We start from the raw sequence: 18669 nt of genomic DNA on the forward strand, positions 1-18669 counted from the left end.
ATTATAGGAGTAAAATGTAAAGCTTAAATTATGGGAGATAAAATAAAAAATAGATTAAAGGAGGGGCCAAGTGAAACTTTCTCATCAATTGCTGGGTCTGGGCTTGGGCCTTGCAGCCCAAATAGGTTCTGAAACCCTAATACTCACCTTTTTAATCCCACTCGCCGAGCAACACGCTCGCGGCCTCCTCCTCTACCTCTGCACGCTGATCAACCTCTTCGTCTGGATCGAGAGCAATGGTAAGCGTAAATCGATCTTATCTTCTCGAGTTTAATGCTTCTTATTCTTCCTCGATGCTTCTGGTATTTCGACTTGCTTACGTACCATTTTCATGCACTAAACAGGCGCCGAAGAAGGAAAAAGCCCCGCCTCCGTCTTCGAAGCCGGCCAAATCTGGTGGAGGCAAACAAAAGAAGAAGGTGTGAATCCCTTTTTTATTGCACAAGTTTGAACTTTTCCAATTTTTTTCATCTTTAGTGGTGTATAAGTGGGTTGGGACTTGGATTGCAGAAGTGGAGCAAGGGAAAGCAGAAGGAGAAGGTGAACAATGCGGTTCTCTTTGACCAAGCGAGCTACGATAAGATGCTCTCCGAAGTTCCCAAATACAAGCAGATCACCCCTTCGGTGCTGTCTGAGAGATTGCGGGTAAGAAAGCCTGACTTATTCATTTGTTATTGTCCATACTATTCAGGGATATAATTCGGATCAGAATTCTGTAACACTTTTGCTCAAACTGATTTATTGTTGCTGGGTCTGTTACTGAAAGCTTATCCTTTTGATATGCGATTGTGGCCATACCTTGACCAATCTGTTATTTACAAAAGGGACAAGAGTTTATTCATTATATTTTGTTTGTTTGATTATAGTCTTTCAAACTGATTAGGAGAGAGCAAAAGAGTTACCTAGTTGAGTTGTTATTTAGTTTTTCGTTATGCATCATTTCAATCCAGAGTCTTCCTCCTGCTGGCTCGAAACCTATAGTTTGTGTAGTACCTCCTAATGAGTTTCTTTATTTGTTTTGGGTAATATTGGTGCTTTGGTAAAATCGATTTGTTTGGCAAAAAGCAAGCGATTCCTGTCATACTTTATTACTCTATTCCATATCATTTCATGTTGCTATAACTAATTCATGTAAAAATATATAAGATTAGTTAACTTGGAGCAAGGTTAGTCAATTCAAGATCTAACATGTATGATATAAAAAGTTGGTATAGATTTGTTTTAAAAGAACTATTCTTTTTCTAAGTGGGTTTCAATTGTATTCACTGTTATGTGAGATGTGTGGTCTTCATATTTGCATCACGCTGTGCCACTTGCAAGTTATGCCACTTAATTTTATTGTGATGGGGTCTTTTTGAATATCATCAGCCCTGAAAACATGGAACTATTCATCGGTAACATGATATTGTGCTGCAACCGTTGGTCGATCTTTCCTTTGTCAAAGCAATTGTACTTTTTATGATTGTCAGTCCAGTGCTTTCTTTTGCTTATGTGTTTCAGTTATTTGATTCCCTAAATTTCAAATTAATATTATACTGATGCCTGCATATTGATAATTATTGATATACATTCTTAAAATATTTGACCAATTGTTCTAAATTAGAGTTTGGTAGTTTATTCAAGTTCTTACCTGCCATTCTACTAGTTTGTGATAATCTGTGAGATTTCTTGTTGCAGCTGCTGTATGATCATCTTTGCCTACTTATTGTCTTAGATTAATATTGGTAAATTTTTGTTTTTGCCTGTACAGATTTTCTTCGTCATAGTTGGTTACTGTTATTTGCTCTCCATACACTTCCAATGTCTAAAATAACTGATTGTTTGTAAGTCAAACGAAATTTGTATGGATTGTTATTGATTTTGCAGGCATTCATATGATAGTCAGGTATATCTTCTAGATTGAGGGCTTTATAGGCTTGTAGCTCATGTTAACTCCTTGGAAGGCAAGGCTACAGAGTTGATTTTCTGTTAATGACTACTTGAAAGTTTACTCACAGCGATATAGTGCTTGCGTTTAGTTTCTTTTTTCAAAAGAAGATTTGAACTGAGATAGTTCTTATTTGTCTTCAGATTAATGGTTCGCTTGCAAGGAGGGCAATAAAGGATCTGATGGCAAGGGGAGCTATCAGGATGGTATCTGCTCACTCAAGCCAACAAATCTACACTAGAGCCACCAACACTTGACAACTCTCTCGTTTTAGTTCACTAGGAACTGAAACATGTTTTCGGTTATCGTCAGATTATTTTTTCATCATCGCATGTTGCTGCTGTTCTGGAGTGAAACTCTTATTTGATGCATTGTCTTCCAAATCAGGCTGCTGCTTACTGAACAGGTTGAAGCCAAATTTCCTTGATCTTTTGTTTTGCTGGCATTATTCTGTCTGAAGTATTTTAATACTTCCAAAACAATTTAGTTAATCGTCTGATACAATACATACTGCTCAAGGGTGGATGGTAATCAACCCCTTGAAAATTACAATTTCCATCTTCAAACAAGGATAAACAAAAATCATACAAACTAATTACACAATAAAAAAGTTGCTGAGTGTTGGATGATACTCAGCAACAAATGGGGCAGTGGATGAGACCATTTTCGTTGCACACTTGACATTTCACCGTCTTCTTCTGCTCTTCATCCAGCACCTTGCAGCTGCCGCTGCAGTCCCTGCACATGACGAACCTCACCCCTGAGCAGGCCTCGCACACCGTTGTCACCCTCGGAAGTTCCTCCAGCAACAGCCCCAGCTTCCCCTCCTCCTCCAACTTCAGCACCTCCTCCGCGCCGCCGACGAGCCTTCCCTTCACGAAAACCATCGGAATGCTTACTTCTTTCGCTCCCATCAGCGATCGCACCTCCTCTCTGTACCCCGAGTCCATCGAAATGTCCCGCTCCATGAACTGGACGCGGTGAGATTCGAGCGCGGACCTGACGGCGTTGCAGTGCTCGAACGTCTTCCTGATACCCCGCAGCGTCGTCGAGTAGAAGACCACCGTGTTCTTGCCTCCCGGCGGACACATTTCGTCGAAAGATTGAAGCAAGAGAGCGGAATTGCGGGCGTTTTGGGTTCTAGGAATTAAAGTTACCTTCTTTTTTATCCTTTCTCCTTCCTGCAGATGCTCCCTCTCCAGAGAAGCGAGGAATTCGGGGTCGAAGACAGGACTAAGGCTTCTCCTCGAAGCAGAACCGATGGAATCTCTCGCCGATGCCGGCGGTGTGAGGTTTCTCTTCTTCCCTGGACTTGGCGCCGGAATCCACTTTGTGTTGTCCAGAGAAGCGAGGAACTCGGGGTCGAAGACGGGACTAAGGCTCCTCCTCGGAGCAGAACCGACGGAATCTCTCGCCGATGCCGGCGGCGTCAGATTTCTCTTCTTCCCCGGAGTCGGCGCCGGAATCCGCTTTGTGTTGTACGAAGGACTGAAGGGCCTCAGGATCCGATTCAAGTCAAAATCCCACCTTTTTGACTCCTGCAACCGCGCCGCCGCCGACGCGTTCTCCTTCCCCGTCAATCTCCTCTTTTGCTTCGCCACTGAAGCCTGCGGAGTCGAAAGGTGAGATTTTTCTTGCCTCTTAAGCGGGGTCCAAAATGGCGTCTCGTCGGCGAGGTCCTCCATGAGTTCCCGTGCGTCGATAATCTCCATCGGCTCTTCCTTTGCGACGACTTTGTTAAGGAAGGAAACGTCAAGAGGAGGAGGTCGCAGGCATTCCCTCTTGATGACCTCCCATTCCTCTGCTTCCTGGCCGGCTTCATCTCGTTCGAGATTTAACGCGCCGTAAGTGGTGGAGGTGAGCGAGACGACGTGGTTGGAGAAGTCGGAATTGGAATTGAAGCCTTCGGGGAAGAAGATTCCGCCGTCGAGATCGTCGGCAGAGAGCGGCTTGGAAGCAATGCAACCCATGATCAGTAACTTCCTTCTCGTTGAGTGGAGTTTTTGTACCTCCCAAAAGTAACGGCTACTCGCCATTAGTTTTTCCCTTTTTATTTTAATCAAAATCCTTCCAACGGTCGAAAAGAAATAATACACACACATATTTTTACTCATCTAATATTAGAATAAATAACTTGGATGAATAACTATTATTACCTCAAATCTATGGAAAGACATTGTTATCCATTTAATATTAGATTAGAAGCAATATTTTAGAGATTTTTGGAAGCAACAAAACCATTTGATTAAGTTAATATAATTGGAAAATCAAGTCGAGGCAAAATCCAAGTCTAGTTTTTCGACTAGTTTTCGTAACTATGATCTCGATCATTAGAATAGACCTCAATTTGGAAGCCTATAGAAACTATGGGGTTATTGAAGGTGAAAAAGAATAACCAAGGAGAACTCATTGCTTCTCAAAGACTAGGACAAAGAAGAGAAGTCCTAATCTTAGAGCTAAAGCTAATTTGGCTATTTTCGTTTTTGATAATGACAATAAGATAGTGGAACTTTGTCTAGTTTCCTTTCCTCGCAATGATTCAGTAAGTTAATTGTACAAAACAACTCATTTCCAACAAGTTTCAGCTGCCTTTGATGCATGAAGTGTTAAGGTTGGCTAAACATCTAAGATAATCAAAGATCTATGTAAAGAAATCACAAAGTTATTTAGGTGTAGAGGTTTGATTTGATCTTCTTATTTGCACGGGGATTACTTTAAGCAATCTTAAAATAATAAGGTGACGTAGTTGATTCATCCAAGTATCGATTAATTTAATGTGATGCATTATGACTTGTACGGATACAAATTCCTTGAGACTTACCTCTTGGAATTTGATAATGTCACTAAGAAAAAAGTTAAGTATAAGGTATAATAAAATCTAATGACGTTGTTTAAATTAGGTTTTATACTAAAAAATCTAAACTGGAAATCTCAAGTAATTAAGATATTCTTCAACTTAAAAAAAACATCCGATGAGTTTTGATTTATTAATTCTATGTGTGAGTTATCCTCATAGCATTATAGTACTTGAACTCTTGTATTGTGTTTGATACTTCACCTTCCCAAGTTAACATTAATATTCATATGATAACCCCCATCATCTTTCCCTAGATCTCGTAGATGACTTGAACTACAGCAAGCTCCATTATATTAATTATGTGATTGCCTAGGGTGGGTTAGGTGATCTATAGGGAGGTTCATAAACTTCTTTTCCTTAAACACCACTGTGGATCTCCTTAATTTAAGGGGGTGTTTGGTTGGGGGTAATCTATGATTACCTTGGTTATCTGTCCAAGGTTATCGTTGATAACCTTGTTTGGTTCAAGTTATGATCGATTCCCAAATAATATAATATTACCGCCACATCAGCAAATGGTTTATAAACCGGTTATGTAATTACCTTGGCAGCCTAAGATTTTCTACGATTCCGGAGGTTAACGAAATTTTTTCCATGATTACCCTCCGATTTTAAAATTGAATTAATTAAAATGTACTACGAAATCTAATTAAAATCGAATTAATTAATTCAATAAATTTTAATTTAAATATTTATAAATTAAAAAATAATTTATTTTAAAATTTAAAAAATAAAATTAATGAATTATATTTATTAATTTAATAAATTATTTTATTAAAATAATTATTTTAATGAATTATTTTATTAAAAATATATATATATTTTTTAAAAATTTAAAATATAAAATTAACAAATTATATTTATTAATTTAATAAATTATTTTATTAAAATAATTTTTTAATAAATTATTTTATTAAAATAAAATTATCATATTATATTTATTAATTTAACAAATTATTTTATTAAAATAATTATATTTTTAATAAATTTTTTTATTAATAAATTATTTTATTAAAATAAATATAAATTTATTTTAAATTTAAAAATATAAAATTAAGGAATTATATTTATTAATTTAATGGATTATTTTATTAAAATAATTATTTTAATAAATTATTTTATTAAAATATATAAATTTATTTTAAATTTTAAAAATAAAATTAACAAATTATATTTATTATTTTAATGTTTTTTATTAAAATAATTATTTTTAATGAATTATTTTATTAAAATAAAATTATCAAATTATATTTATTAATTTAATGAATTATATTAAAATATAATTGAATGAAGGGTAATATAGTAAATATAAAATTGGTTATGTTTTATTCCCTCCAAATAAATAAAGTAAACCAAACAACATTAGGTTATGTTTTATGCCCCATAACCTTGGTTATGTGATTACCATCTAGTAATCACATAACCAAGGTTATACATCATAACTTGAACCAAACGCACCCTAAATGTTTTAAAGTGAGCAGTTCATCACTCCTATGCTTTTCTATTTAAAAAAAAAAGGGGAACTCTCTGCTAAAGTCAAAATTCTCATGCTGATGAACATTAGCACTAAGCCTAGAGGCTTGCAAATGAGCCGCGTCTACGCAACACTCCAAAGAAATCTATATGAATCAGCCATAAAGTTGGAAGTTAATGGTTTGTTCAGTGCGTGAAGCAGCTAGCAGGCCGAAAAGAAAAAAGGTGCATGCCACAGCACTGTTCATAGTTTATTCAACGTGTAATAACTTACATGCTTGCCGTTGATGCTCCATAATAATATCGTTCTTCGACTGCGACCTCCGAGTTTGCCCAGTCCTGTAGGCGGTGCCGCCCCACTTCAATCCCACATCATGATAATAAATCTAAACGCTACGTTAGGAGTTGGGAGATGAAAAGTAATTTACTGTTTATATAGAGCTAGGTGATTAAAGCTAAGAGATCGAAGTTGAATATTGCGTCCAACAGACGTCAGTATGTAATCATCAGAATATATTTATGTATAATGAATAGATATCTCACTTGTGATCGACAGGGAAAGACTTCAATTTGTAGCTAGGGTGACAAAGGTTGGTGGAGCTGTAGTGATCACCACGGTGATATATACAGATGATGAGGATCGGATATATGATGAACTTTGCAGTACTGCATGCCTCAAGGAAACTCGTAAGGAGATCAAAACAAACTGATCAGAATGTAAAAGTTGATGGCAGCCAAACTGTACATACAGATGATTGATGTGTCTTTGTACGTTTGTTTTGAGATATTTTGCTGCTGCTTGCGTGATTGCTAATGCACGCATTAATGTCGATGAGTTCCCTTCAAAATAATTGGAAGACGGATCGGATCGGATCTCCGTCTGTTGTATGCATTTGGTTCTATGCACAGTTTTCCACAAGGAGAGATCATGCGATAATGATCATGGCGTGGCTGCTGGTGACTGATGGTGCTTTAAAATATTGTAAGTCCTTTTCTGGCTCCACTAGCGTGAGCTTCTCTGCCATGCGTGTTGAATTGTGTGCTGACAACACAACCCCACCACCCACTGAGACTCAGACTGAAACTACTGAGAGCCCTACAATTGCAAATTCACCATGCGGATATACATGTCATGAGGTGAATGAAACTCCTTGTCATTTTCTAGCTAGGAAGAATTGAGCTCCCTCTCGATCCTGGAAATTGAGATTTTCCCTTTCCGAAAGGAAACTGAAGGAATGATGAACTAGCTCCTGCAAATTAATGCATGGTGGCAAAAACCAAATTGCTCAGAGTCAGAAGGCAACACGAGAAAGATTGGAATTAAAGTGCATGCGCATCTTGATTGCGTATCAGAAATCCTTTGCGTGCGTGGAAAGACTTTTCCATATCATCGGGCAATAATTTAAATGCAATTCTATATATACAGGTGCAGCATAGCCTAATCAAATACATTGCCAAGTTACAAACAGCTAGCTGTTTGATCTGATCACGAGTTACTTACTTAGATTTGAAGAAGCTAAGTTTTGTTTAAGGTACAAAGGTTTAGATACATTAATAATGATTATAGTACTAGCTAGAGAGGAATAGTATTGGAGATAAATGGCACAAGATGTTTATTTTGGTATGCAAAACATGTTCATGAAATGCTTACTTCAGAAATGGAATGAACAAGTCTGAAAGTTAAACTTTGTGATTGACTAGTAACCCCTAGTGCCTTTGGTCAATCCACTAGCCAGCCATGCATTTCAGTGGCCCCTCCCACTCCAACAATCCAAACCACTAAACTAATGGTGGCAATATTTTGATCTCATTTTTCACCTTTCTCATTGGTCTGGCTTTTTAAGTGGAAGAAAGCTTGGCCTACAAATTCTCTTTTGACTGTAGAATCTCAGGTCACAAGAAACAAAAGTTTAAGGGTGGGGTCGAGCGAAGCACTTTGTCCAGGGCATGCATGTAAATTCTGGCCAAGAGAAGGTCATTTGGCTTAACTCCCCTTTTTAAATACTGAGATCTCCCTCCTCCTTCCTACCTTAGCAATTAGGCCTCCCATTCAATATGGGGAATTGCATAGTTGTTGAGAAGGAGGAGGTGATCAAGATAATGAGGATGGATGGGCAGATCATTCAGTACCAATCACCATTGAAGGTCCAGCAGGTGCTGAATGAGTTCCCCGGACACGCAGTCTCCGACGCACTTCCGGCGATCACATACTTGGATCCGGCCGCATCCATGAGGCATGGACAGCTCTACTATCTCCTACCACCTGAGAAACAAATCACAGAGGCCGATGGTGCAGTCGGGGTGGTCAGAATCAAGTTGGTTATTACCAAACAACAGCTCAAGGACATGCTAAGCAAGGGAGGAATCGCCTCCCATGACATGCTATCTCTTCTCCGAAGAGAACAAAGCAGCAAACATGGTGCTTCGTGTGACAAGGAGAGATCTATAGAGTGGAGGCCTACTTTACAAAGCATACCAGAAGGCAGTGATTTCTGCTAGCTAGGCATAGAGAATAGAGATGTATCTATATATCTGAATGATCATATGTACGTTTGCTAAGTTACAGTGACACATATACACATCCATGTAATCATAGGGGCTCTCTTTCTCTTCTCTTAAGAAGAGAAGAGCAAGATAGCCCATGGACACATGACCTACAATGAATTCTGTTAATCTCCAAGGTGTCCAGATGAAGTGAAATGTAGCGCTTTACTTCGATTTTCTGCAAGTTAGGAACGTGATCAAACAACCTAGATAGTTAACCACTCAACAGTTGATGAAGTAGTGGATAATCATTCACTTCCACCAGTTAAGTTGGCATGATGATGATCAAGTTGGCTAGTGAATTGACATCTACATCAGACCTAACTTAAGCCAGAAATATTTAAAGAATCTAACATCATTAGTCGTTACGCTAGTGCTTCAGATATGATCCAGTATTCTGGTAAGACTTGTTGTGCAGTGACTGGGATTCCAAGTTTTGTTCAGTGGAGCACTATAAGACGCATGAAAGATACGGCATGCCTGTTTCTACTGGTTGTTGTGCAAGATAATTAACCATACAAAAGAAGTTCCTAACAGTGGCAAGGCTAAAGGCCAAACTCTAACATATTTTGCAACTTATATTGACAAATTTACTAGGTTTATTCTTCTTCACTTTGCCAAAATACATTAAAGATTAGCCCTCTATATCGAGTATTTGTGCTTATTTACTTCCCTCAAAAATCAAAATCATCTGTTTGATAGGTATTCCTTTCAGCTTCTGTTCCTGTTTCATCAGCAAGTGTAAATGGTGGATTGATAAGGAGTTTTGGAGAAAAAGACTAAAAATTCCGTTTCACAATTTTGGGACCTCCCTTCTCGCCTATAAGTAGATCTCCACTTCTTTGGCTCGAATCGATCATCTTCAGCTCTTCTCCTCTTCTATCTAAAGAATTCTAAGGCTTTGAAAATTTGCCATGGCTCATAATTTGGTGTGCTCCTTTATTGTATCGTGAACAATTAGTACAAGGAATATACAGTACTCTACTATAATTAAGATTAAACACAATACACAGGTAACAAGTTGCTTAATTTTTCTTTTCACAGAGTTATCGGCATGCATAAATAGCCGTATCTAGTGCATAACATAACTATGATGCTTTCTAACCGCTAGGACATTAATTTTGTGACTGTGATGAGCTAGCCATTGAACTCAAAGCCATTCATGAAGCTAAGCACATGCATCCAAGAAATTAAGTGGGGTTTTATGCTCGAGTGATGCTACTTGTCACAACATATTCCCGTCACAAATTTGTGATGAGAATCTGGACCGTTCAATCACAATCACCTATTCAATCACAATCATCCATTCAATCTACGATCAGGATTTAATCTTAATTTTAAAATCCAACGGTGCAAATTTCCGTCACAACATTTGTGACGGGATTTCTATTGTGACAAGTAGTTTTTTTCTTTCTGCTCAGCTTTTCGAACATACATAAAATCCACATTCAATCTAATTGGGAGTAAAATTTGTCTGTTAGGACTTTGCGTAGAAATAATTATTGAGAGGGATAGATAGACCATAAACAAGACTTAGTCGATTGGAGGAGGTTTAAGCTTAATTAGTTGATTGGGAAGTAGAAGAAAGGTGCTTTTTTATTTTTTTTTAATTCTTAGCTTTACATTTCATTTTTTTTTTGTTTTTATATCAAAAAAATCTCCTCAACTCAGTTTTAAACGCATCAAAAGTGGTCCCCACCTTTCCCTCCGTCTGCATGCATGGGCCCCGCTTTCCCGCCTCTATGGGTCCCGCTCGCCATCCGTCCGTCAGTGGGCAGCAGGATGCATGCCAGCATCATTAATTCATCTGAGAAAAAGTGAAGCTCTACGCTGACCAGTAACGTAAACTACCCGACTTTCACCCCCTCGGAAGTGCCGGGTCCCATCGGCAGCCTTGGTCATCCCCACCCACCGTCCGATCGACGGACCTACCCCGATTCGAATTGGAGCCGAAGCCCAAGCGTCGCGTCGCAGGTAGACGTGACAAAGTCGGTTCTCGTCCGTCCGATCAAGAGGTTTACGAAATACGAGGTAAATCCTACCGTTCGTCGGCATGCTAAAATCGCAAAAAAAAAAAAAAAAAAAAAAGGGGTACGAGACTGGTAGTGGTGGCAGCGGACAGCGAAGAGGCGAGAAGGAAAAGGGTAAGGAGGAGGCGGTGAGACGGTGACCATCCCGCTCCTCCTCTGCTGCCACTAACCAAAACGGTTTCCCCTTCTCCCGCATCGCCACTCCGCATTCCGGTGAGCTTACCCTTCATGTCACCAGCTTCTTCCTCTCCTCTCTATATATAGAGCTGGCCGTACCTGCAGCGTAAGCGGCGAAGTAGTTGGGCAAAAAGAGGCTTCTCTCGTAGGCCTCGTGAGTCGGGATCATGGACATCGTTGATAGATTGAACGGCGTCGATCTGACGATGGCAGGAAGATCGCCGGACTTCCGCAGGCCCATGGATCTGGCGGCTTCCTCCTCCGCTGGTTTCTCCAACCTCCGTCCCATCTACGACCACCCCTCCCCGGGCTCCTTCCTTGCGAAGTCGCCGCCTCTCGCGCAGCCACCTGCCAAAGACGGGCTTTCCGATTCCGCGCCTGCAGGGTCGGAGAGTGAAGGGTTTAAGCAGGAGATGCGGGATTTGGCGGAGCTGCTCTCGAAGCTGAACCCGATGGCGGAGGAGTTCGTACCACCGTCCCTTGGTGGGATGGCAAGCGGGTCCGTTGCTGCTGGGGGAGGGTTTTTTGGGAATCAGTTTGTGGTTAGTGATGGGGTGGCCAATGGCGTCTCTGTTGGGAATAGTGGGAGACGGGTAAGGGTTTCTTCTTTTGTTTGGATTCCTTTCTTTGATTGCCTTACCTACGCGTTTGGGTGGTTTATGCCAAGAAGAAGAACGGATATGACCAGGAGAAACGTCGAATGAATAGCCGGACGAGTTTGGCGCAGCGAGAGGAAGTGATCAGGAGGACCGTGTATGTATCCGAAATTGATCATCAGGTATCAAAGATTTTCCACAACCTGAAAATAATTTGTTTGTGTTTTTGTTTTTTGCTTGCTCAGAAACTTTTTCTACCATCTGAGTATGTTATTGGAGTTTAATTCCTCTGAGCTGTAACTGTCGCTGTATATTATTGCATTGTCCTTTTATGTTTCCCCTGCCCCCTATAGGGGTTGTTGAAACTGTGACATTTTTTTTGTGGGATAGTGGCATGTTGAAATTATATCTAGGAAATTCCAAGAATGCTAAAATCCAGAAGTGTGTGTGCATATATGTTATCTATAACCATACTTTTTGATTGAGAGCTGAGAATGTTGTTACGTTGGTTGAGTAGTAGACTTTAGGCAATCATCAAAATTTAATCTTTCAGGAAAGCAAGATAAGCTTGAACCATGTTTAACGTCTGAATTCAACAATTCTTGAGCACTGGTCTGGAACCTCTCCCAACTTCAAAGAGAGAAGGGGTTTTCTAGGTAGTTTTGCCTTTTTATGGTAGTGATGAATATCGAGATGCTAAAGTATATAATATTATTTTTGTTGGAAATTTATTTGATTTACAATGCTTTTTTGTTCGACAAACTTTTGGTTTTTTCCCCATGGATTATGTATGCAGTTGCCTGATCTGTCTAATTATTTTTTCGGCATAAAATAAGTGATATTTAAATTTTTTCAAGTTAAACAATTTGCCGTTAACTGTGGAAATTTACAAATAACTGTCTCATGTGTCTTCATGAACACTTGAATGCCAAATTTTTAATAGTCAGAAGCAAGATATTTTTTTCTTTTCCTTTTTTATTATGTTGTTTCAATTACTCAAGTACGTTAGTTGTTCTTACTATGTTGTGATCTGGGAGTTGGGACTTGGGGGAGAGGAAGTGTAATGATTGGTGCTAGGTGGCAAACACAAGTGGCAGAGGCAATTGTAGGTACTGGAGTATGATTGTGCATAGCGATTCTTGGAAATGATATGGGAGTATGGAAATTTAAGTGTTATTGATAACCTCTCTTCCACCTTCAAGGGTCTTGAAAAGAAATCTTTTTCTGCACTGGTGCAATGATATGGGAGGAACACAATGTACCAGGTAGTGTTGTTTTTGTTTTTTTACCTGGGGCTTGTTTTGTTCAAATAATTGAACATGTAGAGAGTTGTACCATTTACTATTTTATTGGAAGTCTACTTTGGTATCTGATCTGGATGGCATCCTACCTCATTGGAAATTGCTGGCCCTTGGTTGTCATGTTAAAGGAGTGCACTTTCAAGAAAATATAAAATTGGATAGCATAATCTTTGTTGTTTCTACTTCACTGTGTATTTTGCTGGAATTACATGCTGCTTTAATATTGGAAATAGCTATTTTCTCTCAAGCCTATCTTGCAAGATGGAAATACATATCACATTTCAAAATTTAAATAACCTTACATGCCTTCAACTCTTGTATGCCATGATTCATTTCATACCTCTATTTAAGATGTATCAAGAAGAGTGCAGTAACTAACAGTGAGCCAAATATTAATGATTCTCCAAATATCCATGTACCTTTGTCAATAATTATATTTTTATAAGCTCCAGCAGATGCCGATGATGAAGTCCATGAACTTTATCATACAAAACTTTGTATGTCAGATACATCTAGTATTATTGCATGCTTGAACCTGGTTAGTGGGTAGTTGGGTACTAGAAAAATCTTGTGCTTTTCTCTCCCACAAAATAATCCTGATACTGTATCACTTGTATGATCACTCTTTGTAAATAGTAATTGTCTTTTGTACTAATGAAATTATCTGTGGAAATGCCATGAGCATTTACATGAAATTGCCAGCAGTTATGTTGTAAGGCTTATCTGAAATGTACTTTGCTTGTTTATTTATATTATAGCTTATGGTATTCTTTTATTGGTAGGTAAATAACAATTTAGTAGACAGAGTCTAATTTTAAAACATGAAGGCGCAATGTAAAAATAATTGGAAAGCGAGTATTATTTTGTAGTAATAGTAGTGACAACTATTTTGAGTTTGATGCACTTAAGAGAATAATTGATCAATTGCAAGATGAGGGGAGTCTAATCTTTCTCAATTCTCATAATCTAGCTGCATTAACTTTTTCCTGTTTTCTAGGTCACAGAAGAACAGCTTGCAATACTTTTTATCCATTGTGGGCAGGTGCATTGCTTTTGTTTCTTGTCTCTCAGTGCTTATTGCTTTTTGATTAGTAATCCATGAGCTGCTGCAGGTTGTTGACTGTCGCATGTGTGGGGATCCAAATTCTGTCCTTCGTTTTGCTTTTATAGAGTTCACTGATGAGGGTATACTGTTTCTATTGTTCTTTCTTGAATATAGTGTCTTTCTGAGCATAATGGATCAATGCTTTGGGTTAATTTCAAAACAGAGGGTGCCCGAGCTGCTTTAGATCTGTCAGGAACAATGTTAGGTTATTATCCAGTACGGGTGCTGCCTTCGAAAACTGCAATTGCACCAGTTAATCCAACATTTTTGCCGAGGGTAGGATAATTTTTAAATCGGAAGATTTATCATTCAGCCGAATATTTTTTCTTTACTTCGATTGTTTTTGTTCAGTCAAATGATGAACGTGAGATGTGCTCAAGGACTGTCTACTGCACAAATATTGACAAAAAGGTGGAATATAATTAATTATGTAACTCTTAGTTTTCAGTATTTTGATTTCTACCTTTGACTGCATTGTTTGCTTATGACATCTTTTCTTTAGATTTCTCAAGCAGATCTTAAACTCTTCTTTGAATCTATCTGTGGAGAGGTTGGTTGGCTACTCTTTGCGTCGTCTTTCAACTCTATCATTTCCTTTTTCTATGTACTATCGGATGCCATGCTGATTTTTCAGAAATAAATGATATCACTTTTTAAGCAATTTAATAATATGGTACAGGTGTACCGGCTCAGATTACTTGGCGATTATCATCATTCAACGAGGATTGCTTTTGTTGAATTTGTGATGGTTTGACTCTTCCTGTACTAATATAGAATAAATTGTCATGTTATTTTAACTCTTTTCCTGCTATTTCTATAATGAATATTCTGAATGATGATACTGCTCCCAGAATGAATTTTCATGGTAAAATATGCATGTGCATATCCAATAATCATGTAATGTTTAGCTTAGCCACCTAAATTCCTGCATTCTTAGTTGTTACTCGTATACTTATGTATATCTGATACACAAGCCTTACATGATGTCATATAATAACAAAGTTAACTCGATTATCTCTATTTCTCCCCTCTTAAATTCAAGAATATATATCAACAAAACCCAGCTCGTCACTCACAGACATAAATGGGGTTCCACTGAGGGACCTGATAAAATAATATTAACAATCTCTTCTTTGGAAGAAGTGAACAATATGTCTATTTTTTTCTGGATATGGCGTCTGTTGAAGTCGCTGTGAACTTCAATATGTTTAGTGTTCTTCATGAATGCTTTGTTTGGACACTGAACTTCATGCCATATAAACAATTGCTTGAGTTTTTCACAATGCATTCCTTTAGTATTAAGGGTATAAATATATAGTTAGTCCTTTATGTAATGGCTTGAGTTTTGAGCCAAGTAGTTAGCTAAACAACTTGAATACAACAGTTGAGTAGGATATCTAGTGTTCAAATCTTGGACATGTCAAAAAATATGATCTCATCAACTCACATGTTCCATTTGGACAAATTAAGTGAAGGATGTATGCCCCCACTTGAAGGGGGAGTATCACTACTTTATATTCTGCTTCAACAACTTTGTGTATATTATTGTAAGACAAAACTTTCATTAGATGCCCTTTAATGCAGTGTAAAATCATCATTTTCCCAATGTCCTTTCTTAAACTTCTACATGAATCAAGGAGATACCGCACGTAGTAATTGCGTGGTAGATAAGTATTCAAACTTTTGTAATATTTGCAAACTACTGCCTATTTAAAAAAATATTGCCAAAATATAATACTAAAATTATTATTTAGATGGCATTGGATTGCATGAGCATCACATGATTTGTTTTGGTGCACTTGAGGCCAATATTGGTGGTGGTTTTGATAAATTCTTCAAATGTATAACAACTTCATTTGAGGTCGCATACTGCTTTAAATTTGCACATGTTTGATATTTGTAGCTTTTTACAATTTGAATTCCATAACTTTCAAATGAAACCCTCTTAACTTGGAATCCTCTCATCTCAGGCTGAGAGTGCAACTTCAGCACTGAACTGTAGTGGTGTGGTTCTGGGATCCTTGCCCATAAGGTATGATCTTATGAGTGTCTCTTACACCTTAATTTCTCTCAATGTTCGCACAATGCAACCTGAAACTAAACTCATCCGTTTTCGCAGGGTAAGCCCCTCGAAGACACCTGTGCGTCCCCGTGCGCCTCGCACATCCATGCGGTTGAATCTTGGAGTTCTGGGAGATGCATAACTGCAGTCAGTTAGTATATATACACATGCCATATTTATCTTTTGGTTAATTTGAGAACAATTAGTATTAGGAATTATAATGCACAGAGGTGGGTACTAGGCTTTGACCTTTATATATGATCACTAACAGAAACTAACTATGATCTATTACTTCCATTTAAATTGGATGCTCATCATTTAGATCTATCTATCTTTTGCATTTTTTAGTGCAAATTCCTTCTCTTTCTGAGGAAAGGAACATGAAGGATCTTGTAGGAAAATGACATAGTATAGTGTCGGGTGAGACATTGCCCTTCTTCGGGTTTGTGACAGGAGTAACTTGAGTTAGCGTCGATCGGATTGGATGAGTTAGCCAGACCAGATGGTCTAGTTGATTCGATCGAACTAGATGTGTTAGTTGAGCTGGATGAGCTTGTTGGCTATGTGAACCAATTGGTCCCATTGAACTAGATGATCTAGTATGTCCTGGAATCAGTATAGGCTAGCTAGGTGGTCAATCATTGGGCGATTGATTTGATCAGCTTGTTTAACGTATTTTTTATTCATCAAGTAAAAACAGTAGATTTTGATGGTGTATTTTATAGATAAAAAAATAGTGATTGATTTTAGACTACATTCATTATAAAAACTCAAACTTTGTTAATTCATAACTCTACCGCTAATAACTCAACAACTCATCTTAATTTTATATTTTCTTGAAACAAACTCCTTGAATGAAGTTAAAAACTCATATCTCTTGTCCACAAGGAATCTGCCCCCCACAAATCTACTTGATATCTACCAAAAATCTCTTTGATGGGTTAATTGATAATTTTTAAAAGTAAATATTAAGTGTTAACTTCATCAAATTATGTCCCTAATACTTCATTTATTCTTTCTCTTGTTTCCTACATCTTTTTTGTTAAAAAAAACCATTTTATTGTTTATGTTCAAGAGATTTAATTGTCTTTAAAAATATGATATTTGTTTGAATGACAATTTCATAATACCAATTGTTTGGGCAAAGGATGTCTTTCGATGTGGCACATATGATTACTCGAGGCAAGAGTCATACGAATTGTCAACCCTAACCTGTTGATGCGAAGACTTTTACATTATTGAGGACGGATTGCAAGATCAATTTCGCATCTAATCACGTGAAGACTCCTCTTACAACTACATAATTAATCACATGATTCGAGAAATTCACCTTGACCTTGACCTAACCAATATTGATTAAGCTTCTAATTCAAATCACCATTGCTCTTCCAATTTTAATTTAATTAACTATTAGTTCTCACAGTTATATCTACAAGCGATGACACATGGAAGTAATTAACTACATCCATCAATCCCTTTCACAGGTAGCTATTTACTTGATTGAACAATAAAAATGATTAAACTAAACCCAATATCTTTACATGATCATAATCATATTATTTATTTATTTGCTATTTAATTATTTTTAAAGATCCAAAAGTAAGTAACTATCTATCCAAACCTTCCTTGGATAATCCAAATAGATGATACACATTCTACTGGCCAGCTCTATCTTGGGAATGTCACAAGTGAGGAAAAGATTTTACTTTGCTTCTTCATTAATTTATCATATATTATCATGAAATTATTCCATTTGTTTCTCAAATTGGCCCTACGAGTTTAAAATATTTGGAGAGGATCTCTGATTTTATTAATTAGGATGGATAGGCCGACCGTCCATTAAATAAATTTAAAAATGAGATGACTTTTGACATAACGTTTTACAAATGTTGCGTGAATAAATAGTCTTCGGGACATGATTGAATTGGTGACCACGGAATAGATTTATTGAAGTGGACAGTGATCGAATTTTGATAATATCCTATGGATTATGGGACCCTCGTATGAGGTTGCTCGAGGGTGAATTTCATTTTTGTTGAAGTTAATAATGTGAGAAGTAAAATATCATATGTATCTCATTCTTTTTTTAAAAAACTCTGAAATTTTGTAAAACTTTTCCAATTATCCCTTATGCAAATTTCAAGTTCTACCACAATTATCAAAGAAATCAAAAGAAACATTTCAAAAGAAGATTTAGAAGATGAAGATTATATTGCAGCAACAGCTTAATTAATTTTCTGATCATTTTTCCAAGCCGTCGGGGTCAGGGAGGACGGAGTCCAGTCGGCCGGCGTCGGAGAAGAGGAGGCTGAACCGCCGGCGGCAGGAGGAGGCGGAGAGGGAGAGGCACACGAAGAGCGGCGTTCCGGCCATGATTAGGCCGACCGGCACCATCCACAGCTGCGAGTTGCCGGGGTGGAACACCACGCCCCACCACGCCAAGAGACCAACGCCGGCGAGGCCAGTCAGCGCCAAGCACGCATTGGACACCGCCGGCAACGCCCGATCCTCCTCCGCGGCAGAATCATTCGGGGGATCTCCGGGCATATTCCGGTGGCCGGAGGGATTGGTCGTGGCCTGAGTTTGAGAGGAGGGTG

General features: G+C 38.1%; 5 protein-coding genes across 5 annotated transcripts; 3 read left to right on the forward strand and 2 right to left on the reverse strand.

Moving 5' to 3' along the window:
* The first annotated feature begins 164 nt into the window (after positions 1–164).
* Positions 165–2372, forward strand: LOC141823949 (small ribosomal subunit protein eS25-like). Its single transcript, XM_074711158.1, has 4 exons — positions 165–239; positions 345–419; positions 511–645; positions 2071–2372. The coding sequence occupies exons 1-4, from the start codon at positions 237–239 to the stop codon at positions 2182–2184; spliced, it is 327 nt and encodes a 108-aa protein (XP_074567259.1). The 5' UTR covers positions 165–236; the 3' UTR covers positions 2185–2372.
* A 71-nt stretch (positions 2373–2443) lies between these two features.
* On the reverse strand, positions 2444–3897 carry LOC141823947 (uncharacterized). The gene has a single exon (XM_074711157.1). The coding sequence runs from the start codon at positions 3895–3897 to the stop codon at positions 2560–2562; it is 1338 nt and encodes a 445-aa protein (XP_074567258.1). The 3' UTR covers positions 2444–2559.
* Positions 3898–8278: 4381 nt separating this feature from the next.
* Positions 8279–8930, forward strand: LOC141825224 (uncharacterized). Its single transcript, XM_074712610.1, has one exon. It carries the CDS (start codon positions 8313–8315, stop codon positions 8754–8756), a length of 444 nt encoding a protein of 147 aa, XP_074568711.1. The 5' UTR covers positions 8279–8312; the 3' UTR covers positions 8757–8930.
* Positions 8931–10922: 1992 nt separating this feature from the next.
* Positions 10923–16369, forward strand: LOC141823219 (polyadenylate-binding protein-interacting protein 12-like). Its single transcript, XM_074710484.1, has 10 exons — positions 10923–11601; positions 11679–11786; positions 13903–13947; positions 14018–14090; positions 14174–14286; positions 14362–14421; positions 14513–14560; positions 14690–14758; positions 15981–16042; positions 16130–16369. Exons 1-10 carry the CDS (start codon positions 11176–11178, stop codon positions 16212–16214), a joined length of 1089 nt encoding a protein of 362 aa, XP_074566585.1. The 5' UTR covers positions 10923–11175; the 3' UTR covers positions 16215–16369.
* A 1878-nt stretch (positions 16370–18247) lies between these two features.
* Positions 18248–18643, reverse strand: LOC141822860 (uncharacterized). The gene has a single exon (XM_074710168.1). The coding sequence runs from the start codon at positions 18617–18619 to the stop codon at positions 18314–18316; it is 306 nt and encodes a 101-aa protein (XP_074566269.1). The 5' UTR covers positions 18620–18643; the 3' UTR covers positions 18248–18313.
* Between the last annotated feature and the right edge of the window lie 26 nt (positions 18644–18669).

The sequence above is a fragment of the Curcuma longa genome, chromosome 3 (genome assembly GCF_044706935.1).
Source record: "Curcuma longa cultivar G26 ecotype Majalengka, Jawa Barat chromosome 3, ITB_CL_G26_1.1, whole genome shotgun sequence".
NCBI classification, from domain to species: Eukaryota; Viridiplantae; Streptophyta; class Magnoliopsida; order Zingiberales; family Zingiberaceae; genus Curcuma; species Curcuma longa.

Excerpts from the sequence above, each read along its gene's own strand:
- LOC141823949 (XM_074711158.1), top strand. Across the intron at positions 420-510 it reads GAGGCAAACAAAAGAAGAAG|AAGTGGAGCAAGGGAAAGCA; the intron begins GTGTGAATCCCT and ends CTTGGATTGCAG. Across the intron at positions 646-2,070 it reads TGCTGTCTGAGAGATTGCGG|ATTAATGGTTCGCTTGCAAG; the intron begins GTAAGAAAGCCT and ends ATTTGTCTTCAG.
- LOC141823947 (XM_074711157.1), bottom strand. The coding sequence starts at position 3,897 with ATGGGTTGCATTGCTTCCAAGCCGCTCTCTGCCGACGATCTCGACGGC.
- LOC141825224 (XM_074712610.1), top strand. The coding sequence starts at position 8,313 with ATGGGGAATTGCATAGTTGTTGAGAAGGAGGAGGTGATCAAGATAATG.
- LOC141823219 (XM_074710484.1), top strand. The coding sequence starts at position 11,176 with ATGGACATCGTTGATAGATTGAACGGCGTCGATCTGACGATGGCAGGA. Across the intron at positions 11,602-11,678 it reads TTGGGAATAGTGGGAGACGG|AAGAACGGATATGACCAGGA; the intron begins GTAAGGGTTTCT and ends TATGCCAAGAAG. Across the intron at positions 14,759-15,980 it reads CTTTTGTTGAATTTGTGATG|GCTGAGAGTGCAACTTCAGC; the intron begins GTTTGACTCTTC and ends CTCTCATCTCAG.
- LOC141822860 (XM_074710168.1), bottom strand. The coding sequence starts at position 18,619 with ATGCCCGGAGATCCCCCGAATGATTCTGCCGCGGAGGAGGATCGGGCG.